General features: G+C 38.1%; 3 protein-coding genes and 1 long non-coding RNA gene across 11 annotated transcripts in view; 1 reads left to right on the top strand and 3 right to left on the bottom strand.

Annotated features, from left to right (window-relative positions):
- Positions 1-9,971, bottom strand: unc93b1 (unc-93 homolog B1, TLR signaling regulator). The gene is made up of 13 exons (XM_049720549.2): positions 9,762-9,971; positions 7,133-7,240; positions 6,847-6,988; positions 6,608-6,761; positions 6,363-6,524; positions 5,608-5,737; positions 4,593-4,686; positions 3,777-3,901; positions 3,282-3,464; positions 2,104-2,377; positions 1,901-2,022; positions 1,314-1,436; positions 1-915 (listed from the first exon to the last, which is right to left on the bottom strand). The coding sequence occupies exons 2-13, from the start codon at positions 7,238-7,240 to the stop codon at positions 658-660; spliced, it is 1,875 nt and encodes a 624-aa protein (XP_049576506.1). The 5' UTR covers positions 9,762-9,971; the 3' UTR covers positions 1-657.
- On the top strand, positions 9,792-21,507 carry LOC125968967 (uncharacterized). Of its 2 annotated transcripts, XR_007481393.2 has the most exons (4): positions 9,792-9,929; positions 10,115-10,173; positions 11,860-11,895; positions 17,220-21,507. It is a non-coding gene; the product is annotated as an uncharacterized lncRNA (long non-coding RNA). The 2 variants fall into 2 exon arrangements; XR_007481392.2 differs by lacking the exon at positions 17,220-21,507 and having other exon boundaries at positions 11,860-13,506.
- timm10 (translocase of inner mitochondrial membrane 10 homolog (yeast)) lies at positions 10,709-13,032 on the bottom strand. The gene is made up of 2 exons (XM_049720561.1): positions 12,883-13,032; positions 10,709-11,374 (listed from the first exon to the last, which is right to left on the bottom strand). Exons 1-2 carry the CDS (start codon positions 12,951-12,953, stop codon positions 11,179-11,181), a joined length of 267 nt encoding a protein of 88 aa, XP_049576518.1. The 5' UTR covers positions 12,954-13,032; the 3' UTR covers positions 10,709-11,178.
- The window catches only part of ctnnd1 (catenin (cadherin-associated protein), delta 1), a 22,012-nt gene continuing 15,908 nt past the window's right edge, over positions 20,423-26,526 (bottom strand). For 5 of the 7 annotated variants that reach the window (XM_049720543.2, XM_049720538.2, XM_049720544.1 and 2 more), the window contains 10 exons: positions 25,752-25,769; positions 25,481-25,546; positions 25,209-25,336; positions 24,554-24,704; positions 24,278-24,473; positions 23,982-24,175; positions 23,676-23,723; positions 23,428-23,510; positions 22,381-22,475; positions 20,423-22,140 (listed from right to left, as the gene is read on the bottom strand). In XM_049720543.2, the coding sequence (XP_049576500.1) occupies positions 22,416-22,475; positions 23,428-23,510; positions 23,676-23,723; positions 23,982-24,175; positions 24,278-24,473; positions 24,554-24,704; positions 25,209-25,336; positions 25,481-25,546; positions 25,752-25,769 (944 nt within the window). In that variant the 3' untranslated portion in view covers positions 20,423-22,140; positions 22,381-22,415. The remainder of the gene's footprint in view (positions 22,141-22,380; positions 22,476-23,427; positions 23,511-23,675; positions 23,724-23,981; positions 24,176-24,277; positions 24,474-24,553; positions 24,705-25,208; positions 25,337-25,480; positions 25,547-25,751; positions 25,770-26,526) is intronic. The other 2 variants (XM_049720540.1, XM_049720541.1) reach the window with 2 other exon arrangements.

The raw sequence follows: 26,526 nt of genomic DNA on the forward strand, positions 1-26,526 counted from the left end.
TAAAACTACAAATGCTTTTAATGAGCTACAACGTTGCAAACAACAGACATAATGAACAGCTACAGCATTGAAATGGATAGCAAAAACCAAGAGCAGGTCAACTGCTGTAAATACATTCAAATTCAGTAAAAGACAAGGCACAGCAGAGAACACGAGCGGTTTGACTGAGAGACACAACAGATTTGACACCAGAAGGAATATTACAGCTGAAACTGGAAGATAAAATGCAACTGAAATTAGAAACCCCAAAACTGTTAAAAGTTCAGCAGAAAATCTCAATTTCTGCAATACATAGGGACACAAATAAAAACAAAATGTGCTACCGTGTCTATCTTTGGTTACTGAATCCCTTGAGCATTAAGCAGTAAATTTTGTTTATTATTATTTCAGGCATCGCTTATGATTTGAATGTCAAAGCCACACGATCAGAATGAATATTTACAGTAAGAGGCTTCAACTCCAGGGCAGCTCCAGCTTTCACATTTGGCAAATTTCCACAAGCCTTCCATCTGAATAATCGCTGCTCTCTAATTATTGCTTGAAAAATAATCAAATTCATTTGTCCTTAATGAAAAGCTTCAGACAATTTAGAGGAATGATGAAACACCGACATGCTCTTCTGTCTTGCTCACTCTCTTTCTTCTAATTTAGTTTTGTTCACCTCCGGCCTTCCATCAGATGGGCGTCGTCCTCCCTGTGCTGGTGATTCTCTGGCTTCTTCCTCCTGGCTCGGAGTGAGTCAGCGCCCTGAGCTCCAGGATCCTGGCGTTCGGCCTCCATGTCCTCCGCTTCGGACTCATTCGTCAATTGTTCCTCTGCCTCTATCTCCTCTTCATCCTTTTCGTCATCCTCCTCGCTTCTCTCCGAGTCTGACTCATCTGAGTTGCCATCTTCCAGGTAGCGATAACCTTTGACCTGTGGACACAAATTACATCATTTCTGCAGGGTGAGGAATTGCTTTTTGTTGGTAGGCTGAATGCGACAACAGAAATTTCACACAATGAAAAGCATGAGCTTTTCAAACACTTATAAAAACTCTACACACCCCAATTGAAATGCCAGTTTTTGTGAGGGCTTATGTCACAAACAATCAAAAACATGTTCTGGGTTTGAATCTAAGCATGTTCTTCTCATGCTTGTGTGGGTCTTCTGCAGGAACTACGGGTCCCACTTTTGTCTTTTGGTTAATAGTAAATTTACTTACTGAATTCTCAGATATTTTTATGAGACACTGCAATTTTTTTTAATAAATAAAAAACTTTACAAAAGCTCAGTAGATGATGGTGTAAGACATTTAGTGACACTCTGATCACCTTGTGCCTGGGTCGAGGAATGCGGGGCAACCTATGGCGCTCGTTCTTGGCGAGGCGGCGTTCCATCAGCCAGTAGCAGTAGCAAGCTAGCAGTAAAGTTGCTAACATGATGGCAAGTTTAGCCTCAATTGGAGAGATATGGAGAGAAAGACAAAATTAAAATGGGACATTTTATTTTCAGCATCAGCGCCAATTCAATGCCTTTTCTCTAGGCTCTATTTTCAATACACTACATCAAGCAGTTATCTTCAAAAGGTCATTGATGGGGGGGGGGAACTTTTCAAAGCTCTTGCTGTCATCATTTATGGGCTCTAGTTCAGATTCCCTTATGTTGCTGTTTTTTTTCTACCTTACCCAAACCCTGATAAATCATTCCATTCGTCAAGAGCTGAACCACAGCTGACCTTACATCTCTCTATTTACATCTTTGTCATGTCATCGTTCGCAGTACATATTTCAAACGTGGGGAGTAAAAGGAAAAAGTCATCAGAAAAACAAATAATCAAGTTAAGTACATGACACATTTAAGTGCAGCAACAACGTATTTCTTCTTTGTTACTTCACAGCCCTGATTTACAGTTACTTACCCTCATCGGCATCTCCGACCAGAGGTAGACCACAAAGATGGCAATGGCTTGTAACCAGTGATAGATTGTGAAGACAAAGTCCAGACGTTCCTTCTCCTCAGCATATAAAATACCAAGCAAGGCTGAAACAGACACACAAATATGGATGGTTTTTGGTAAGACATGTCATGTGCATGCACCACTACATGCCAAGTGCTACTCACTGCTGACTCCAGTCTTGTTCAGGGCCGTCCCAAGTCCCCAGAGTATAGTAATTACCAGAAGAGGGACCTCATAGGCTTGGTGTTTTGGATTTGGCGAAAACACCATGAGTACCACTAACAGCATCAAATGCACAGTGGCTCCTCCTGCCAGACACACCCACCGCGGGAGACGTAGGAGGCAGAGGGACAAGGAAGAGAAGACGGAGCACGAGAGTCCATAGACCACAATCAACAGCCACAGTTTTTCGAGACCCAAAGTACAAACGCCATAAGACTGTATGGAGAGAAAAGATTCATAAATAAATACACCTGGCATGATCGTGTACTCTTTAAATAGCATCAGATTTATCTAGTACAGTGGCATCTTGACTTTCGAGTGTGCCAACCTACGGTTTTGTTTATTTGGGGGGCTTTTAGTCGAAAATGAAAATCTGATTTGTGAGGAAGCTTCAGAAACTCTGCAACTAGGTGGCCACGAGATGGCGACAAAGGACTTCAGCCACAATCATTTCAAGTGGTTACCTCCAGTGAGTTTTGAACTTGTATATTTTTTTTAGCTGTTGTTTTTTTCTAACAATGGATGCTAAGAAGTGAATGTTAGTAAAAAAATTAAAATAAATAAAAAAACAGATGATGTCCACTGAATTATATCTTTAAATCACAGAAAATGTCTGAGCAAGGGGTGTATGTGACTTTGTAAATCAATGCAAGCAAATTACTGCTACATCTACACTTTGTATTACTTAATATGTTGCAAGCGAGCAATAAAGGTGATAATGTGTACCAAGGCAATTGAAATAATTCCTACGTTGCACACCTTGGCAAAGCTGCAGAATGTTTCAAAAATGTGGTGAAAAATGCAGAAGCAAAAACTGTCAAGAATATATTCTGTGAAATTGAAGGGCAAAATTGAAAAACATGTATAAGTATTATCAATTAGTACTATTGTACCTTTTTATTAAGTATAATACTGTAGAGTGCTAATTAAAAAACAAGTGATAAGTCAATGCTGATTTTCGGGGGGCTGAAACGGAACAATATTTCAATATTTATTTCAATAGCTATGAGGTTAATTCAAGATATAAGTGATTTTTATTTAGAAGCAAGGCACAAATTAAACTCGTAAGTCAAGGTACCACCGCATGCCTTATATTAATCTTTGAATGATAGCAAAGTACCAGGGTGAGTCCGGTGATGGCGAAGAGTATTTCAAATCCGCTGTAGATGAAGAAAGGGCAGAGAAGGCGTAGGCGGTAGTCCCGCATATGTTTGAAAGGAAGCTGGAAGATGTTTCCCCAGCCAATACTACGCAGATCAATTTCCTCTGTTGGGCGGTACGCAGCACCACACAGCACAAGGAACTGAATGAGGTAAAATAATTGTGGTTCACATTTGGAAACTGACAAAATGGGGAAAGGGCACAGAAACTGAGATTATTAAAGCTAGATGGAAAAAAAAAAAAACTAAAAAACATTGCAACATCATTTACATCTACATCATTTAACTTATTAGACATAGCGCTAGTAAGGAGCTAATTGTTACTCCAATGAAAGGTTGGAGTTTTTTACATTATGTCAATGTGTGTTGTTGCAAAATAATTAAATGGAAGAAACCATCCAAACACTATGAAATGCAGGGTCTTTTGGGTGTGCGTTAGAAGCCAGAACACTTACAATGATCATGGAAAGGAAAGCGAAGCCCATAAGGACGCTCTCCCCGATGATCAGATTCATGGACTGGGGTAGAAATTTCAGCACAGTGGTGTTGAATCCCTCAACCACACCACTAATTTCGGCCCCTGGTGGGAAAAAGACAAGAACGTTTTACCAAAACCACGTAGAATATCTTCTTAGGCATGTCATACAGTCACAGCTACAAAACGGCACATTGTTTCAATTTCAATGAAAATATACAACACTGTCAGCATGACGTAAAATTAACAATATCTTTGCTTTGAATACACACTAGACTGAAAAGTCAAAACTGGATGAGATGTGCTTTTAGTTTTTTTATGTCTGTGCTGTTTATTTTTCCATTTGGAAGCGTGGAATTAACGTTTTAGATTACGGGGACAGATTTATGTCAACAATATTCACACAAATACAGCCACGTTATCAAACACGTTTGCTAAAATGACTTTTCAAATTAACGGTTTTAGAATTTTAACAATAAGTGCAGAGCTTCAATCTAACTGAAAAGTTAAACTTATTTTTGTCTCAGTTTCAGACCAAAATAAAGTGCAATGAATTCCAGGAATCAGCAACATTTATTATAAAGTGAAAACTTAAATAAACAAATAAATAAATAATCCCCTTAAGTTAACCCGGTTTTAAATTAATCTTTTATTAAAAAAAAAAAAAAAAAAAGGCAGATGCCGATATTTGTCAAAATGCCGAATGTCTGCACCAATAAACGTCTATTCCAAGCACACACGCCTGAACAAAAACTGGAATCACATCACAGTTCCAATGAGGGCGCAGTGACTTTACCACAGTTATGGACATTGATGAGAGTGTGATTGTAGTCAAGAATGCATTCTTTGAGGATGATAGTCATGGGGAGCTCAGCAAAGACGAAGCTCAGCTGGTGAGAGACACAAAACACAGACAAATCAAAATTTTCACTTTGTCAAGTTATTAAAAAACATCTGTGTGATTTTTTTTTTTACGGGGGGGGGGGGGGGGGCTTGGAAGTACAGCAATCCCTCGTTTGTCAATAAATGTATATGAAACCATTTAAGTGCATATGTTATTAATTAGAACATTAAATAATAGTTTCAAACATGTAAATAATACATTAATATCATAAATAACACAGAAAATATTGTATAAATATTGAAAATATAAATTTTATACGTGTGTGGGCGTAACGTATGTAGATGTGACGTTTTGTTGTTAACCTTGGTTAAACAGGGACCTCTAGCGGCCACAAGTTACCATAGCAGCACTATGCGCATTTTGTATATATACTGTAAATATGATTTTAGGACTATTTTATTATTACAACAACTTTTTATAAAAAAGTACAATACTGTAAATATGTTTTCAGAAGTCTTTTATTATAACAACTTCACTGCACAACACTGCAAATATGTTTTTAGAACTCTTATTATGACAACTTTTTTTTGGGCTGGAAAAAATCCGCGAAGCAGTGTAGCCGCGATAAGCGAACTGTAATAAGTAATTTTGTAATACGTGTTTTGTACTTGCTGAAATAAACAAATCAAATCAACTAACTGTCCCATGCTCCCATTTCATTTTTCTGTTTTGTTTTTTATTTTGTTTGTTTACCGTAAGTCATGGCATGCATGCACCCTTTAATGCGTTGCGCCCACTAGGTAATTATAAGAGCATTTTAAATATTACATATGATATTCAAACCTTATAAACATAACTTGGTTAAATAGCTTAAGTTTAAATGTAAAAACAAATTTTGTTTTTTGGGAACTGGTGTTATATTTTATGCACGCCCAAACGTGTTTTTATGTTTTGTGGAGGGACTCACATGAAAGATGACACTGAAGACTGACTGGAAGATGATGATGTATTTGTGGCACGCTCCTTTTGGAATCTTCTTCTGCTCCTGTACATGCTCTTCCTTATAGTTGGCATATTCATAATACTGTTGTGCCATCCTGTGCGTGACAGCATAACTCGTCAGGAATATTAGTTTTTTGTAACTGTTCATCGCAAAGGTAGCATTTCTCAAATCTTATACAACACTGTGATCAATATAAAACCACAGTACTATAGTAAGCCTACTTTTATGCATGCATTAATACTTTACCTTAAATATAACACTTTCTATACTGCAGTACATAATACAGTAGAATCTGATCGTTGATCTGATCAGCATGTGGCAGCAATTCAGATTATACATAGAAAATCTGAACTACAATGTACAGAATAGAAAAGTAGGAAATCTCTTTAGAGAAAAGTGTATATGAAACACTGTAGGCATTACAGTCTTGTCTTCTGAGTTTCTTTTGGTCCAGAAATTCTCATTCACATCACAACAATTATATTCACTTGCTATGAGCTATTTAAAAAAAGTCCAGATTCGCCTGTAAGAAAAGTCTAATGAAAATGCATATAAATATGCTTGATGTCCTTGAGTGACATAATGATGTGACAGTTGACAAGTAGTTTTGAGAAAGAAAAATGTCATCTGATTTTATGACAGCAGATAGTAATTTGCTGTGGGGTGCATTTTCCCACCTTTTCTAAATAAATGTCATCCTTTATGATCCTTGCACTCACCTTGTGATATAATTTCCTAGGGAGGCCCACAGTGGTACAATGGCCACGCCGATAGCAACGGCAGATGGAACCAAGGTGTAGTAACGCTCCCAGTAATTTGTCGAGACAAAAAATGCATAGATTCCTGAGGCCAGAAACATCATCCACTTGGTTCCAAGAAATCTTAGATCAATCAAAACATGAGGATTACATGGTTTAGGATAACCAATGTTTGATTGAAGGAATTGTTGCATGTGCTTGTCTACCTGATGAGAATGGGGGTATACAGCAGGCCTACTATGGGCGTGAGGTTGATTCCCCTCAGCATCTTCCGATCAATGTCTTCTAAACCCAGGTTGCTGTACTTTACTTCACGATAAGTCATATCGTAATGAAGGATAAGTTGCAGCTGCAGTAACCCTGGAAGATGCACATCACAGAATACACAAGTGAGTTTGTGGTCTGTGTCCCGACTCATATCAAACTACGACTGGCGCCTTCTGACCCATGTACACGCTGTACATAATCATGGCTCCAATGCTGGCTGCCAGAACATTCTTGATGACTCCTAATCGCTTCCTTCTGTAATATTTTCTTTCTTCCTCCTCCTCATTGTATTCCGCCTGTGGACCCAAAAACTCCTCCATCTTTGAGAAACAGTGGTTAAATGCGATAGATAGTCAGAAGAGAGTCATTTTATCTCCAATCAGGAAAGAGGTACTTAGGCCTAAAGTCTGATTATCACAAGGTCACTGAAGGCTTTGTATAATACTGTGCGTTCGAAAGCTCACCTGGCCCTGCATTTTGTCTTCTTGCTGCATTTCATTAGCAGCGCCGTTGATAGGTTCGAAACCCTGATCTGCTTCTTTCAACTCTTCCACCATATCCATGGTCGCCATCTGGTGACCAGAAGGAGCACAACACCAAAGTAATGAACATTTCATGAGTTGTAATTGTTTACTCATCAAATAAATTTTTCTATTTAATTACACTGTATTCCATATTAATAGGTACCAAACATTTTACTAACGTTGGGGAACTACTTCTTAAATATGACTTAAAGATGGACAGGCCTGAGTCACATAAAATACTGTTGTACAGTACTATATTTTCTTTGGTTGCATGTTCGCCTTAATTTGAGTCACTGCTGACATGTTAACAGTAATTTATTTGGTAAAACTTCAAAGGCAAATGCAGTTCAACAAACATCACCAAATTGTGAGTTTCCTCCCTGGTGACACTTTGCCAGGGCTCGACTGCAGTCACCTTCATGTGCTTGTTTGAGCACACACAGTACAAAGTACATTTGTACTGAATGGTATCAGCGTAAGTGTGTGCGTGCGTGTGTGCGTGCATGTGTGTGTGTGTGTGTGTGTGTGTGTGCGCGTTATTTTAATTTATATATCATTATATATAATTTATATACGTATATATTTTAATTATTTGGTGTCATTAATAATTTATTTTTAATTTTTTAAGGAACATTTAATTTTCACACATGCAATCACTCTGTCAACTTCTATATGACAGGCTCTTAAACACAATTGGCTACTGTTGAATTTTTTTAACAAAGCATGCAGTTGGTGCCATGTATGTGCGGTGCGCCCTTATTTTTGGTTAACAAGATTATTGAAACAGGAACGAAAATTTTACATTTGAACAGTTTCACGGGAATCATAATGTTACTCCCACTTCTCAATGATTCTCGAGACTCAATGCCATTGACTGAGTGATGAAATTATGCTCTTGCGTGTACACTGCTATATTCATGTACACTGGAGAAGCGCAAACTGTTTCACTACCACACAATCATGAGTGTGCGCTTCGGTACCAACACATCACATAGTATCGTTTGAGTTTATGTACCATTCGGTTGGAACCAAAACAAGTACTGGCTTTGTATGAGTCATTGAATGTTGTCTTTATTAACGTGAGCTAGACCCCTTGAGATGTAACATTTCATTTGCGAGAGAGTCCCACACAAAAACACAACAGAGCAAGCATAACAGCACACCAGTCAGAAGACAAAACAACAAAAAGAAACAAACACAATAAAAGAAAACTACAGACAAGGAATCAAGTATAGTGTGATAATAAAATAATAAATAGACACACTGACAACAGGGTCGTAAATAATTAAACAAGATATTTTTATTCAAGGCATTCAAACTGTTCCCACAAAGATAAAGCTGAACAACTGTCTAAAATAAGTCATGGTAAGATGAAGACTTCAGATTCAGTGAAAAATACAGGATCTAATTCTGATGAATATCTAACACTGTATGTATGTCTATTTTGTGCATGCCGTATCACATACGATATTGTTCTTGCTGTCCGTTCCTATTCATTTAACACATTATTCTTGCTTCTCTATGGCACTTCCCCATTTGTTAATGCCTTTGGTCAGTTGTTTTACTAAAAACAACTACGTATGTTAAATGTATTCAAAATTTTAGATGTAAATTGTAGAGTCTTCTAGCTCATTTCCCTCAGGGGTATGTTAAGATGTCATATATATATATATATATATATATATATATATATATATATATATATATATATATATATATATATATATATATAACTGTCAATCAATTGTACACACACACATATAATATACATATATATATACATACATATATATTTATAACATATAATCATATTTATAAAATTTTGACAGCAAACAAGAACATTTATAGTATCCACACAGGCAGCAATTAGACTACAGTTATTTTTTTAACTTTAAACTTATATCACTTCACTGGTTTCTTTTATATCATTTCTTCCGCCCTCTGATGAAGGCGGAAGAAACTGAGGAAACATGTCAAGTAATGCACCTAAAATAATTTGTTTGATATAAAAGAAACCGGTAAAGTGATTAAAAAGGAAAAACAAGATGAACTTTTATAACTTTAAAATTGCAACTTGGTGGTGGTGGATTCTCTTTTATGTATATATATATATATATATATATATAGAGAGAGAGAGAGAGAGAGAGAGAGAGAGAGAGAGAGAGAGAGAGAGAGAGAGAGACATTATGTGTGTGTGTGTTTGTGTGTGTACAGTTGTGTTTTTTTTTTCTTTTTTCTGGACTTTGACGCAATAAACATAATAACGACCCTGATCATTTGAAACGCGGAAAACAAGTAGGACAGCGGCCCATTAAGACAGTTTTATGCCACTGTAGACTACAAAAAAAACAACGAGAACCACTTATCTACGAAATATTTCATCCTCGTCAAGATTATTGGCAGCGTTATCCTTATTTTAGCACAAATTGTACTTTGTTGTTAACCTGAATGGGAAACTTTAAATACGCAAGTGGTTGACATTAAGGTTAGCATTAGAAAAGTTGTTTTTTTTTAAAGCAGATAAAAAAAAAATTTAAAAAAGCATCGCATTGACGTCGTGCATTCTCACCTAAATTCGAGAGCGGATTTGACGGTGGCCGCCCCTTTCAACTCTCGAATGGGTCAGACGCGGCAAGATCTTCCAGCGTCCACTTGTGGAGAAGCACCATGCAGCACAAACGCTGCTCACAACGTCGTGGATTGGCAAAGCTTCCGTTTTCCAGTGTGCGGACCACAGGTATATAATAAGAGTTTCGAGAGGAACCGAAAGTCGTTTCTTTTCACTTCCTCCCCATCTGCTACTGTTTGTCTTAAAGGGACAAGCACAAATTTGCCGTCCCCGGCTCCCTCGATGGTTGTTGTAATAACAACAGCAATTTCCGCCTCAGCTAGTGCATACTAACTTTGCTTTATTCACGTTAGGGGGAATAACATTGCAGTTCCACCGATATGCAGTCGGACGGCTGACAGACAGAATAAAGGTATCACACAAAATGAAACGGATTTTAAAAAAGAAAACACATGGTCCACTTATGACACAATCTGCACAAGAATGATAAATGGTATATAAATGTTATTTATATTATCTGAGGAGGGCAATGATGTACATAACTCTGTGTCTTTAAACCGCATGTGTGTGTTCACAATACATCGCACAGAATAATTATTTCTCATTGTAATTATATGTCATTCAATTATATTGATTTTCGCTATTGAGCAGACCACAAACTCAAGGGCTCCACTTCAGTGTCTTTCAAGGGACCCCCGGTCGTTTAACAATGATCCGAGGGGATGGCATAAAAATGGTCAGTATATTTAGTATCGCGTGTTAATGTAGAAGCTTGAGTTGGCCTTCAAGTGTAGCAGGCTGTCTTGAAGGTAGAGAACTATGTAATGGAAGGTTTCAGGACAGTTCCAAGAGGCAGGCGACGTTCCTTGTGGGGTTAACGCCAAAGAAATCTGTTGGTAAATTTCTCATGCTGATGTATAAAGGGTCATGATTACTATTAGCAGTGGTTAAAGTTGATTGTTGATTTAATTGTAACTGTGAGTGGATCAACAAAAATGTACAGTGAAGACAGGAACAGTTGTTTATGACATACTGCATTTAAAAATCTATGTACATATGACTGAGTCAAAGTACAAAAAATAAAAAAGAATATATGTATACATACTCCAGTAACCCAACCCGAAGGACCGGGCTTGGTTGAATATATTAGTCCACATCAAGAGAGGTTGCTGAGACTGTTTCTGAAGTACTTTAAGAAGTCATAATACACAGTACACAGTGCTCAGACCCTTTTATGTAACCCTCAAATGCAGCCAACGGTTTCTCCCACTGGACCCACATGAACTTAAATTCGGATGCATTCACCCACAAACACGTCTCAAATAAAACTTCTTGTTTTTAAGAGTTCACCCAAGCAGATTTTGTTGCCATGATATTTTGTGGAAGTCTTAGGCATCTAATCCCAGTCTCTGTGTCACTATCCGCTGCCGACAGCTGCTTTCCTCATCATGTCCTCATCTTGGACTGAGAGCTCGGTTAGCTTGCGTCCTAGCCTCTCGTGGAGGTCCAGGTATTTGGCCACGCAGCGGTCCAGGCACACAGACTCGCCCTTTGTCAGCTCTGCCTCTTTGTAATGTGGCGGCACACACTTTCGGTGGCAGGCGTTGGTCATTCTGGAAATGCAATGTTTTTGAGCCATTATTCATTTGAAACAACGTTTCACTTTCCATGGCTAACTTTACTATTCTGTGACAAGTAATATTTTGGAGAGACAGGCAAAGTACGCAAGCACCTCAAATAAACTTTACATTAGGCAGTTGTCATTACAGTTAAAAATTGGTGTGTTCTTTGCTATATTTAATATCAATCTTTTTCAATTTGAATGGCAGTTAAAACATTAAGAAGTTACTTAAACATCCAAGTTAAAGGTTTAATGATGTGACAGTTTGGCGCGTTAGAGCGCCATCGTCTACTAAATGTCTGTGAGTTAATCACAGACATTTTAGGAAAAGCCATGGATTTAATGGTGAAGGTTATGTTTCATTCACTTTCTGTTGGCCTCTTAAAAACATCAAACTACAAAACAATTTTATTTATACCAAATATGACACTACAACAGCTGTGGTTGGTGATGTCATATGTGCTTCATGTGTTGCAGTGTTGTACGGGAGATGCACTGGGGAACATCCTCAAGGTTTGAACTCTTTAGTCTATCTTACTCAGAAAGAGGAGAAATAATATCTGAGAACTATCAGAAATTCATCTGCTGTGCAAGTCACATGTTAAGGGTCTGATATTCCTGTCGATATTTTCTGCGAGTTCCAAGATGTTATTATCTTGCACATGAAACATATTGGCCTAAGTGTTCATTTCTAAATCCATAGCATTTCCTAAAACGTCTGCAATTACCTCAAGGTGGAGCTTGTGCTGCAACAAGCAATTTAATTGGTGCTGGATCAGCGCGAGTCCCACCCATTGAGCTTGAAGGGACAGAATGACAGATCAAATTAATTCATGACAAAGAACAAGAGTGGTACAATTAAATGAATTCTCAAATAATTATTGAAATATAAACAAATATATTGGCATAAAACATAAATATTGAAATTAATTAATACATGCTATTTTAACTAGATTTATATATTTATTGTGTTCATTTAATTTTGGTACTTTTGTACCTTCATAGCACTGGCTAGCAAATACAAATGAATACAACATTGAACATCTGTTGCAAAATACTCTATTTGTCAAACATCTGTTCTCATACATTCATATAAACATATTGCTCAATCTTATCGTCGAATTTCTGATTGGTTGATTTAAAAAAATCATGAAAAACTGGTTCATTAAATTGGAGCCTATAAATATATAATTTATGGTTCATTAAATTGGAGCCTATAAATATATAATTTAAGGTGATGTGACTAATACCGAACAATACGTTTTCTTTATTGTGCTTGACGTAAACAAGCGAGGATCCCTGAGTGACAAGAACCACACTAGTTTAAATGTGACATCTAGTACGTATTTCGAAGTAATTCCAAGCTCGCACACTGGTTTCGCTAGTAACTGTAATTTATATTGTTTTCACCTCAACGCTAAACGAGAGAACAGTATTTCGATGAATGAAACGACAGTGCCACCGCAGAAGCTAGCTGAGGTTAGCTTATTCCAACTTTACCGGTTGTACATATCAGCCATCATCTCCACCTCCAACTCCGCCGCCAGTTGCTGCGCCTTCATGGGGTCCATGACGTGTTACAGTGCAGGCCAGTCTTTCTGAGCGTAAACGGACCGTCTTATTGACCTACTCTCTCTGACAATGAGGTTGCCGGTGAGGTTTGAGTAACCTTCAAGTCCTGTGCATACACGTGCATTCTGTTTCCGTTACCGCTTCCGCTGTCAATAAAGGTACATTCCTAGTCGTTGAGATAATAGCGCGCCCTCTGCTGCAATGCAGCGGTACTCTCAGTCTGGTACTGTACAGTATACTGTATTTAAAAAAAAAAGAGAGGAAGAGAGGGACACAGGATAAAACGTAAATTAACATGTTGAAATCAACAACACATTTTATTGAAAGTGGGTTTTGTAAATACAGGCGTTTTTACATTCTATATTAATTTGATAAATGATTTATAAATCATATTAGTAGCCATCCACTTTTTAAACACAAAACGATTTAAACACAACATAAAAAAAGAAACATTTTAAATTCTTTAGCAGGTTATAAAAATAAAGTAAGCGAGGTTCTTTTGTTGGCATCTTACACAAAAAAACAACTGGGGGAAAAAAAGCAACATTTAACCTTCTTTAACAGATTAGGAAAATCTGCAAGTAAAATAAGTGCGATTCTTTTGTTGCCATCTTACGCAGACATCAACTGGTAAGGGAAACACAACAGGAAAAAAATTATTATACAAAGATGGTCATTCAATTAGACATCTGACCTTGGCACAAAATATAAGTAAAAGCCAGAGAGAAACAGAGAACATTAGGAATGACCACAACACCAAAAAAGTACACACACATCAGTCTAACTCATCGCCCGTCACGTCGATTTCTCCCTCCTCTTCACTTGGTGTAGTATCAGCATCAACAAGTATGCATTCGTGTGGGCTGATTAAAATGATCTTTTCTGGGGAAGAGAGTATATCGTCTACCACAACGATATCTTCTTCATTGCATTCTGGGTTTACTGGTGACCCGGTGACAGCAGACAGGCATGTACTGATTTGGGGGTTCACGGTAGGCTCCAAAGATGCTAGATTTTGTGGAAATGGATGTCTGTCACTAAGAGAGCAACCTAGGTTGTTATTTTGAAGTGGCATCACAACAGGCGTTAGTCCTGCAAATCAAAAGTGAACAAGTTGTCAAATTATTTCCGTCCTGGTGACTTTGTGTGTGTGTGTGTGTGTGCGTGTGCGTGTGTGTGTGTGTGTGTGTGTGTATGTGTGTATATATATATATATATATATATTTAATTCCCCCCCCCCCCTTCACACTACACCAATATGTCAGGTTAATAAATTCTCCATAAAGCTGAATTTAATGTCAAATGTCAAGAATTATATTTTTGGTTGATTAAACATAAAAACACAAGCATTTATATATTCAGAGGGAATATGAATAAGTCAAAAAAACATTCTTGTCCTAACACTTGTTCTCATATTAGAAATCATGTTATGATATTAATACTCAAGTAGGTCATTTCTTTTGTCATATACCTCAAATAAAAAATATTAATAATAAAATAAACTCTTTACATGTGTTAAAATAATTGAATTTATAAGAGTGACATGTTGACACATTATTCAAAATACACGTGACAAAAAAAACAAATTTTATATATGTAAAGAATCTTATTCATGCAATTTAGTACTGGCACAACCAAGAAAAAAAGTTGGGTGCGTCAGTGAGTACAAAAAAGTTCATCGCAAACCCTGTTGACACGTCCATTAAATATCATGTCTCAAATCCTTGTATTCCGTTTCCATGCATGTTTCACACAGACTCCCAACAATAATTGGGACTTGTAGATGCAAATTTCTTTCTTGTAAGTTTTCATCATCATGTTGACTTCCACTAAAATGAAATGAACCAAATGAAATAAATGCGCAACATCAAGTACATGCACAGTCATACCTTGTATGGGGGTCTTCTTTCCTTGGTCCCTCTCAGCATGTTGAGTAAATGATTCTTTGGGCTCATCCAAAGAAGGATGCTCAGCAGTTAAGAAAGTGGTCCTCTTTCTAAAAGAGCTCTCGGAGTCTTGTTCTTGTAATCTGTCCTTCACATCTGGTGATTGCTTGAGAATTTGACAGTGATTCACATCAACGGAAACATTGACATTTGCAGAGGTTTCTTCCTGAAGCGGAATTCTGACAACGTCTTTCTGATCATCTCTATTGAAGGACTTTTTACCAACCTCTTGGCTAACTGATTTCTTTTTTAAGTTGTGCCGTTTTTTACCAACTTCTTGGCTAACTGATTTCTTTTTTAAGTTGTGCCGTTTTTTACCAATTTCTTGGCTAACTGATTTGTTTTTTAAGTTGTGCCGTTTGCTGAAAGCAATCTTCTGTTTGGATGCATCGTTGTCAGTTTTGGCAGCGCTCATTGTAACCACCTGCTCCTTTCCCCTTCCTTTCTTATTTTTGGGGCCTTTTCTTTTCATTGTATTACTCTTTTCCTGATCTATCTTGAACAATTCCTCTTCCATTTTCATCTCGTTTTCACTCTTGGATATGACTGGAGCAGAAGTGTTTGGAGAAAAAAGAGCTTTTGTGTTTTTTGGTCGTCTGCCACGTTTCGGCTTGAAGAGACAGACTTGGTTGGATGCGATAGGAAATCTCGGGACCTTTGCGTTTGCATTGGTTAAGTTTTGTGTGCATGTGTCGCTTGGAAGCACTTGAGTTGTTTTCAGGAAGCCTCTGGTCTTGATGCAGGTTTGGCTTGTATTTGTCGATTTTGGAGGTTCCACGGTTATGGTTCTCTCTTTCACATGATTGCTTGTGGTTGACAGTTGATTCTGTGTGACTGAAAGAACGGTTGGTGATTTTGAAGAACCTTTGGCCATATTTCTTTCTTTTGCCAGGACATTGTTTCGTGACAAACTAACTGAGCAAACACTCAGTTTTTTTGTACTGAGACATGAATTACAATTTGAACCAATGGCATCTTGAGGATAATCTACGCACACTTTCCTTTTTTTAGGAGGTGCAATGCCATCCAAAGCAACACTTTTTTTACGTATTAAAGTTGGCTTTATCTTCTTGGGGTAAGACTTTCTTTCAGCAGCAGTTGGACACGCCCCCACGGCGTTCCTAATGCAAGGTACTGTTCTACAGCTTTGGCTTTGCTGTGGTTCAGACTCCAACTGCTTCAGGAATGGCTTTCGAAAGCAGTTTTGACGTGTCTTCAATAAAGGGGGCTGTTCATCTTCTCTATGAGCAATTGGAAAAACAAGTAATCCAGAATGTTCTATAAGCAAGGGTCCCACACAGCGAGGCAATTGATAATTGCTAGCGGTTAGGTTATCAGTTTCAGCTGAAGTGAACTGATCAATCGGAGAGAGGCATCTAGGGAGCCGCAAATCGTTCAAACAAGGTAACGAAAACGAAGACAAGGGATGCGGCTCCTGGACTGGTCGGTAATTTTGCTCCAATGATCTCATAGATGAGAGATCCAAATTAAACGGTTGCTCTGGGATTTCCATGCTACTCGGATCAACAAGTGGCTCACTTTTAGAGTTGAGCTGTTTCTGAGCTGTACACAAAAACATACGAAAAAAGAGCATTGTGTTAAAAAAAAAAATCTTTGGATTGCTGCTAAGTGACTGCCCCTAAATAATGGCATTTTGCTCTTGAAATTCAAAACATTGCAATTAAATTTTTCATCAACTCATGCCTTACACCAACCATTGGCAATAATTCCTACATGAAAAATTCAACATTGAAATTCTCACCAAAAAAATACTTAAAATGTATGATTTAAAAAAAAAATCTGTAATTTTTACATTTTTTTGACTATTCCAACTTTAACACTTCCCCTTATCCATACTGATGCCAAAAATTCCCATGTACCAAAAAAATTTAATTTTCAACATCACACTACCCACACAAAATATTACAAATTGATTTTTTTTTTCATTTTCCTTCAGTAATCTCTACATTTTCAACCCATTTCAACTTCTCCAATTTAAAACTGTTCATCTTATCCAAATGTGAATTGATGACACCATAAATCTATTTGCGGCTATGACATGTAACAAACCAAACATTTGACAGCGGCTAAACAAATAAACGTGTGAAGTAAAAAAATAAATACATACAAAAGCATGCATGCACATACCTGTATATGTTGGTATCTGGTCACTTCGTTCCACAATGTTCTGACATTCAGCTGAAGGGGTGGCTGAAGGTATCTTACTTTGCCCCGTGTCACCCTCTGGACTTCCCAAGTCAGTCAGAATGTTCAGACCCATCATGATGTCCTCCAACAACTTCTCTATCTGCTCATCAGATTCTTCTGAAAGGCCGTGAGGCTGTGGAACAGATGCCGACTGGAGCGTTCCACTTTGGTGTGGAGCAGTGCAATCAATGACGTGATGTGACCGTTCAGATGTAGTACTGGGGTGGGATGGAAGTCTATTGGAGTTGCTGGGTTCACCTTGTTTATGGATGGAAGTCTGGGCTGCAGCTGGGGAGGCCTCCTACAAAGGCATGACCAATAAGACCAAATATAAAGAAATTATAAATTATATACACGGTACATAAATTGAAAGTATCAAGTAGTCCCACAGTGAGAAAAAAACTGAGAAAAACTATGCATCATTTTGAAATGCATCAAGATTTGGGCTGTTCAATTAATCCAATTCTAATCATGATTACAATTTTGGCCCAAACGATCTCAAAATTCATATAATCGAGGAAAAACGTTTATTTGGTGTTTACGGTTCGGGTTAGTCAATGAACGAAAGTTCATGAACTTGTTCATATTTTGGACCAACGTGAACTGAACTTAGCGCAATTTTGCTCAAAATGCAACAAAAGTGTGATGACAGATGTTCCAGTGGAGCGCCCTCCTTGACCACTTAGAGATTTTGTGCCAAATGTAAAATGGGTTATAAATAAAATTTATTATTATTCTATCCACAAATACTTAACTGTATTGTTGCATCAAAGCTGCTAGGAAGCCGTCCTTAACATTATGAGTCTTCGATCGCACCCTCATAATTAGGGATGAAGGCTAATCTTGTAAATTAGAATCAAAACTTTAGAGGCTAAAGCAAAGTTAGTGAGTCTCTTACATAATGTATTTTACCTGAGGTAAAGGGGTAAACCCTGACATTGTCTCATCCTCATCTGGAATAGACACAACCTCCCATAGTTTTTCTTTTGACCTCCTTCTCCTCAGTTTCACCTGCAAAGCAGAATATCAACACGGTACTTTATTTTTCTTGATGAGGACATAAATGTGTAAAGAAGTCACCACACACAATAAAAAAAACTTGATGTGACTGAAAAGCCATTTGTGGAATGCTAATAATAATCGCGGGATCATTATGGGGTGTATGTTTGTAAGTTGTGCAAGTTGTGCCCTTTTTCTAACACTCTGGATCGTGAAAGGATGTGCTCCTCAAATTTGGAAAAAATAAAGTGTGTGTGGGTGATTACTTTAGTTGAGGCCAGCAGAAATACTTATTCAACTAAACGTGTATTAAATTAGATGTAATCAATGTCATTCCACATACTTGGACCTAAATACTGAAAGATGATGGAAAATTGATTATGAGCCCAAACTATTTACCTTAACAGATAATTGTGTTGACTCCATCAGTTTCATCTTGGGCAGGTTCTTCTTTGCTATCTTGGCAAATACAGGCCTCCTTTCTGTAGAATTGGGATTTTCAACTTCTGGTATCTTCTCAGCTTCATTTCTGCTTGTCTTGATCTTGTCCTTTGATTGAGTCAGCAAAAGAGTACTACCAGTGGAATCAGAACATTCATTCTGAGGCTTCTGGGAGAAGGACATGTCATTGTTGGAACTGCAGGACCGATTGCTGGACACTTGGTCATTTGACGTTGGATTTGCAACAGATGCAGAGGGTTCATGTGAACTTGACTCGCAAGTATCTAATGCGATGTTTTGAAGTTGACATTTGATGTGCTCTGGGGTGACAGGTTCACTTTGATTTTCTAACGGAGTTTGTTTCCCGTTGGATACACAACTTGTCTTCTCCACTGAACGATGTGTATCTTTCCCAATTCCTGCCATCTTAGGATCTGCTAGTGAATCTTTCATTGTCTTGCATTTAGCACTCTCCCCGCCAGCAGCTGTTAACGTGCAGCATTTACTGCAACTCCTGACCCGATTCTCCTGGGGGTCCATCTCCTTTGGAGCCTCATTTCTCTGCCGCTCTATGAGGGGGGTAATCCCAAATTTCTGGACTGCATTCATCACATCACTGTGTTCCACACTTCCTTTTACCTCCAACTCTCCTGAGTAAAGAAGGCCAACCAGCTTCAACAGGGTGTGGGCCTTCAAAGACTGAAGCTGGATCTGACGTTTTTGCCCATTTGGAGGAGAAGGTGTGGCTGACAACTTCTGAGAGAAGTAAGGACTAAACGCCGCTAGAACACAGCTATGAGTGGGCACCGAGATACCTGAAAGAAGGATAGCAATCATGTCACATACTTTGGATTAATTTATATTACTTATTATTTTCATCAATATATTTCATCATTGGAAAGTTTTTTTTTTTTTTCTCACACTAGGATTTTGGATTAATGCATAATTTTCATCAATATATTTCATCATTAACATCATTTGGAAAAAAAATAATAATTTTACACTCTCGGCCTCACCCTCAGTTTGCAAAAGTGTATCACAGAACTCGGCGCTGTTTTGTTGTCTCTGGAGCTCTCCAAGAAGCTTCATCTCATAGTCCCGTAACTGGTAGTGCTGCATGTTTCCATTGGCATTGGGGAGCAATGCAGGGTAGCTTGCAAACACAGTAAAAAGTACCCAATTAGTCAGTTTTGCTAATTTTGGGCTCTGATAAGACAATACATTACAAGCGTGTTAAAGTTGCCATTGGCCACTATTCTGAGCAGGTGGCCGCACTCTAAGAGGACTCAGCAATGTCCGTCCGCGTGGTTCTCGGTGAAAATTTTCAAATTAAAAACTTAGATTCACTTTCCTAACGCTATAAGCAACAATCAGCGGTGGATTGTATTCGCATAAAACGGCAGCTAGTCAAGTCGATCAATGAAAAGAAACGCGGGACAAAAGTATGGCGACGGTGCAGACTCGTTAATTACAAGCAGGTTAAATGGCATGCCAACACATGAGCATTACTTACCAATATCTTATAGGCACTCGTACTATTTTTCCCCCACACAACAGATATGCATCTAAAATGCAATGCTTATCAAAAATTATGTTTACTCTCAGTTGCTAACGTTGGTTTTGAGTTCGGTGCTCCGTCCACAAACTGACCATGGCGCCACAGGCGAGCAGCGATGATGTCATAGCGGAGGACTACAGCCACATTTGGTCAGGGCTGCTCTGATTGTTTAAATTTTATTTTTGTTCTCATTCGTTGTTTATATTGATAAAATATGTTACAGCATTGTCAAATGCGTGGTAGGTAATTTGTGAGGGCTGAAGAACTATTTCCACGATTTCAAAATAATTATTCACAAAGTGTAAACCAACCCAGGTTGAAAATTCATTTCTTTTTATTAAAAACAATATTGCTAGTTACATAAGTCATTCATAAATGAGAATGTGCAACTTTAGGAGCAAAGGCAGAAATGCTAAGGTGTAGTTTATAATCAGTTTTCAACGAATGGCAGATGTATAAATTGGATTTTTTTAAGCTTCTAATTAAGACAATTTTCAAGCTAACAAAAACTGATTGCATATGCTTCACCCAGAACACCCAAAATAATTAAACCCAAATGAATATTAAAAAAAATATACATAAAGGCATAAAATTAACAAATATTCTCTTGTCTATATATTGTATAAATGTGCTTTTATTTCTCTGGTCTTGCCTTCATAGACATACCAAGCCCATGCAATTTGCTATTCTTTTAAGTCAGTCCAGTCAAGGCAACTTGAAAATTAGGCAGTTGGCATGAAAAATTAAAGCAAAGACAAACAAAACATCACCTCGTGCTTTATTTGATTTTTTTTTTTCTTTCAATTATCTACATCTTACTTTGCACTAGTGTGTGTTGTCCTCTACAGGATAAGTAAGCACAGAACTTGAGAATGTGGGCAAAAAGGACAACTTTCTTCTCCCATGTGCTGTTCTGTATACTTAAAGGCAGGTAGGCCATGTGTTGTGTTTGTGGCACACATATACAGAATACAAGAGTTTTGTTTTTGAAGCACATGAAGAAAAATCAACGCCTACCTAAAAAAAAAAACAGATGTATATCTTTAACTTGTGTTACACAAAACCCCAGCATTCCCTACGCTGAGACGGTGAGTGACAAGCCACGTTATGGTTTGACACACCCATCATACCTGTCCTGAGTTATCAAGGCACTCCAGTTGGCCCACACAAGCACTGTTAAAAACAATACGGTATTACACATTCAGATTATGGACTTGTAGTAAAATAAGAAAATGTCTCTGCTGAATCAAAAATGTAAGGAGTTTGTCGTATATAGCGCAATATATCAGATGTCACAGGTGAAGACTGGTCTTAAGATACCCCGAATTCAAAACATACACCCCTTAATATTATCAAATACAGAAATGCAGCATGCCCATGCCTCTTAGTGATGGACTTTAAGAGAGAAAAACATTGTAAAAAAAGCTTCCTTTAAGTGGTTAATAGGTGAATTCAGTAATGGCAGTTGAGCGGCGGCATTGTCTTTTGGCACATGTACATGTCTTAGAGAACAAAGCAAAAACAGGAACAACCACTACAAAATACAAAGCCATGTATGAGAGTCAATCAATTAACAGTTTTTCTATCATAACAAATCTTTCTGTGGTTGTCACCCATTAAAAAAAAAAAAGGGGTGGTGATTAACAAGCCCTCAATTTTTTTTGTTTAAACAAATTCACAGAGATTTTCCCCCAAACGTCATGTTCTTATCCAGTCTGACCTGAAATAGAGCATTAGTGTTTTCCAGGTAAGTCGTAGTGTAGTTAAGCAGAGATGTAAGGTAGAAGAACAATCTTGTTGTCATAGAACCACAGCACTTTTCCAGTTTTTAGAGTTTCATTGGGTTGTCAGCTGCAAAACCAGGACTGTCATTGAGAGGGAAGAGCTGATGCAAAAGCATGAGGAGCAAAGAGGAAAGTATGAATAAAAATCGTGGTTGTTTGTCCCATCTGTAGTGTTCTGGTCCCTCTTTGTCAGTTCAGCAAGGGCAGTGTGCGGGTAGATGTCGTTTGGTGATGCACACTATTAGTTTTTCTGAAAGTGGGGGAAAAAGATGCAAAAGTTTAATCCTTTGCCGCAAGCAATCATTACAATGACAGCAGACCTTTTACTAAACATAGACACATCATGCAGCTGCTGACAACTAGATCACAAAAATTATAGACAACTCTGAAGAACAGTTATTACAGTACAATGGAAGCTCACTAGTGACACTACAGGAAAACTAAGGCGAGCCAAGTGAGTTGAGCGCAGCCTCCTGTGAGATAAACATACCATGCACTGGCATGCAGTTAGACAGTGGGTGTAGCCTAACCATCATAAGAATCCATTAGAGGCAAAGTGGCCTGCCTTTCACCATACCTCACTCCCTGGGAGAACAAAAAAGGAGAGGAGGAATGTGTGATAGAGAAAACCCCATCAAGAAAATTAGTGTCAAAAAGGAACAGATGGAACACAAGGAGCAAAAACATTGTCAATGTGTTAGTTGTTGTGGGGAAAAAAAACCCATAAAAGTTTGAAACAAGTATATTTAAGAAATAAGGGTGCCAAAGATGGGGGGAAAAAGAGGGGTAACAAAATGTTAGTTTTGTTCTTAATTTATAAAGCAGGTGGAACAGCAGCGGCTAAAAATGTGCCAGACAAATATAAAGCACATCTTCCATTGAGACATGAAGAGACATGCTTTCTGTGGGCGTGTGTGAGCACGTGTCCCTTCTCACAGTAACGTTCACCGCTGCTAATAAGGGAACCGACTCGAGTATCGTGCAAATGTGCAAGTTTGAAAGAAACGTTGCAATATTACTGTAATTCTAGGCTGAAAATAGCTACAAAATGGAAATGATTGTGTTTAACTAATTCTAACCCAAAATATTAAATCTCCAAAGAGCCAAATGTGTAATATCCAAAATTCTCTGATACACTGATTAAATCCGGCTAACACTTGTATCAATGTGGCAAGCCATGTTGGCCAGGGTGACGTTCCCATCAAAAGCAATGGTAAGCAGTGACATTGTTTTAGTACCACCGTAAGCACATAGTTCAAAGGGGCCAAATCTAACTTTTCATACTGTATCTATGTATCATGTACACTTCTCATGCAGAATTTTGTATAGTATAAAGTGTTTTTTTTTTTTTTTTTTTTTTAATCAAGTCCTCTATGGCATCCTGCCTCAAAAAGGTATTTGAAATAACACTCATGTAACACAAATAACTCTGACTATAATGTATATGTATAAATTGGTGTAAAAATTATGAAACTCAACCAAATTGTGACATATTAGGTTCCAATCCTGCGCCAGCGATGTACTGTACTGTGTATACCTGTACTGTATCTTTATCATCAGGTTCAATTGCGTTGTCCAAAGTGTTCCTTCTCCCTCGTTGGTCCAGTGTGGAGTAGGCGTCTAATGGAAGGCGCATATTCAAAGTCGCAGTGTGAGTGTGTATGTAATGGAAAGATGGAAAAGTAAATTTGCAGATAAGGTCAATCTTTTATACTTGCAAGTATCTAATCAAATCGGTGTGATATAAATTTGTTACAGGTAAATGGTTTCGGTATTAATACTCGCCTGGTCCCATGTCATTCATTGGAATCATTTCTCGTTCACCTTTGACACCTGAACAAAGATACAAAAACGATAAGCATCGTAGGCTCTGACTTTCAGTTCTTCTTGAGGTGGAATTCACAAATATATATAAATGGTTGGATGAATAACGTGATTAGATGCATACGTAATCATATGCATGGGTGTGAGAATGATAGTATGGATAGTATGTGAATTCCAGATAGTTTCATTTTACTGCTGACACAAATGAAGACTGAGGGCCAATATGAAGCAGTACATTTGAAAAGTCTAAACGTTTTATTGTCTGACCTTTATCTATGAGGGGCAAAGTGCTGTCCTCATATCCTCCATTGGTCCGTGTGTTGTTGCTGGGAGGGTTTAGGTTCACCATGAAGTCTGTTTTTTTCCATCCATCCTTCTCCAAAGTACGCCGCAGCTCCTTGTAGCCCCATACAGTCTGCAGTACGAGCCCAGCCCCACGCACTTCCCTCTCTGAACGATTACTGGTGATGCCAGGGAGAGACAGCAAAACGGGAGTTAAAACACACAAAGAAAGCAGACGAGATTGAACACCGTGCTTCCTCCAATTCAGTTAAGATCCCTACCCGTCCTTGTTGATGAGAACTAGCCTCTCAATTCCCTGTGAGGCTCTGAGAGTCTTTGCAGCTTCCAAGCTAGAGCCCAGCACCTCATGAAGCGTGCTCAACACAGACACTACTGTTGCTTCTGATAGTGCTCGCACGGGCTGACTCTGACCGCCACCAGGAAGGTTGGCCACTAGGTGAGGCACTGCATGTTTGCCTAATAACATACAAGGAATAAGCAGCAAAAACGTGTAAATAATGTGCCTTGTTTGAGGTCAACGAGAAAGTAAGCCTCACCCAGTAGGTCTCTGTTACGAGCATCTATCGCCAGATTACGGAGCGCTCCCGACATCGCTCGAACTACTCTGTCGTTGCCGTGCGCCAGTAGTTCAGTCATCATGGGCAGACCTTTCTCTTGGCGTAGCAAGGCACGGATGTAACGGCCATACTGGGCAGATACAGACATATTTTCATTTGCAAAACAGGTTGGAAGATGTTAGTTACAATATGAGCATGATAGTCATAATGGGAAGTGTGTGGAATGCAGATTAATTTAAAATAGAACTATGTAAAAATTTGAGCTGGGGAATATGGAAAACAATTATCTATATTCAGGCAGGTTATTTAAAAAAGGCTTTTTAAGAGAGCAAGATATCAATCTAAAAGAATGCAGTAAGTGCATTTTTATGACAATTTATTGACAGTAATCAACATTAGCAAACAGCAATAAAACCATTAACATTAAACTGCAACTCGGCTTTAAGGGTGAGGCAACCATTCATTCCAATGGGAAATATTGCCACAATTTGCTTTTGTTTCTGTTTGCAAACCAGGTTACGCAACTCCACTGTATTTCACAAGGTGAAACCTTGTGTCTTTTAGATCAAACGTGTGCCAATTGAGAACACAGCTCTCCATTAAATGAAATGCAGCTCTTATTAAAAAGAGATACCGTCCAACGTCCAGCACACAAATTCTGAACAGCTCCTGCTGAGGCCTCCAGCACGGTGGGGTTCTTTGACTCCCTCAGCAGAGAGGTATAGATGCGAACCACCTCTGGTTGGAACAAAAGTTCATAGCCTACAGTGCAGAGGAAGACACATGCTAGCACAGGAGGTAAGGAGCTAGGAAGCAAAACTACTCAAATCAGGGGATGAAGAGAGGAGGACAGCAACTTCTAAATGCAACAACCACAATCAACAATGTTGATTAAACTGGAGTTACCTTTAGCAGGTGTCGTTCTCTTTGGAATGTCTATTGTGTCTGCAGCTGCATCCTCATCTTTCTTTCCTGGAACAGACATTCAAGTTGCAGAATTAGGGACATGACACAAGTTACCTATATTCATTGTTAGTAAATTGGTTAAGTTTTTTCAGAGAGACGATTTGCATGTTAGTGCAAGGAGAACACTGTAATCTGTTAACTACTACAACTATTACTAGAGTGCCAATTACGACTAGGAGAGAACGCAATCACACCGCGGTCAGGAGCTTACCTTTGGAAAACCACTCATCTGAAGCCCAGCGCCGAAAGGGAGAGAAAAAGTGGAGAGGATCAGGGGGAGTAGAGAAGGACAGATGCACAGAAAGCATTTTGGCAAAAGGAAAAGATCTGTAATTTAGGATACCATGTTAACACCAGCCCCAACACCAATGATTGCGCTCACAGGAATAAGCAACACAATGAGCAAGGCACGAAAACTTGCAATAAAAGAATACTAAAATTGATTATACACAACAATCTTTTACAATGATGTTGCTTATCAATGTGGAAACATACAGCTTGATTACACATGCTAAAAAATATAAGGAGTCCCCAAGGTGCACCAGCTGGCGTGGACGTGCACTTCATTCTAGTGATGTTTGTCTTTAAAAATAATGCAATTTTTTAACAATGTGGCAGAAATAAGCAAAAATATTAGCAGTCGGCAGGTTGAGTACATATATTCTGGCTAAAAGTATGAAATTCAATTAAGCATTATGTCAGTAAGATACATGATTTTAAAGAAATTACTGCATACAAATATGTTTGTGAACAGTACTGAAAGTCATTGATTCACACCACCACTACTAAAAAGTTAATGCAATATTACTGTAACATTGTTATTTAACAATTTATTTTGAAAATGCAAAAAAAAAAAGAGTGCGGTATAATGCAGTAACTTGTGAAAGATCATTTAAAAAGAGCAAAACAGAGTTAGAAAGAGTTTAGTTTTTTTTTTATTAAATGATAGCATAAACGCAGAAATAATTGGTTAATAAACTGTGAAT

The sequence above is a fragment of the Syngnathus scovelli genome, chromosome 5, assembly GCF_024217435.2.
Source record: "Syngnathus scovelli strain Florida chromosome 5, RoL_Ssco_1.2, whole genome shotgun sequence".
Lineage (NCBI taxonomy): Eukaryota > Metazoa > Chordata > Actinopteri > Syngnathiformes > Syngnathidae > Syngnathus > Syngnathus scovelli.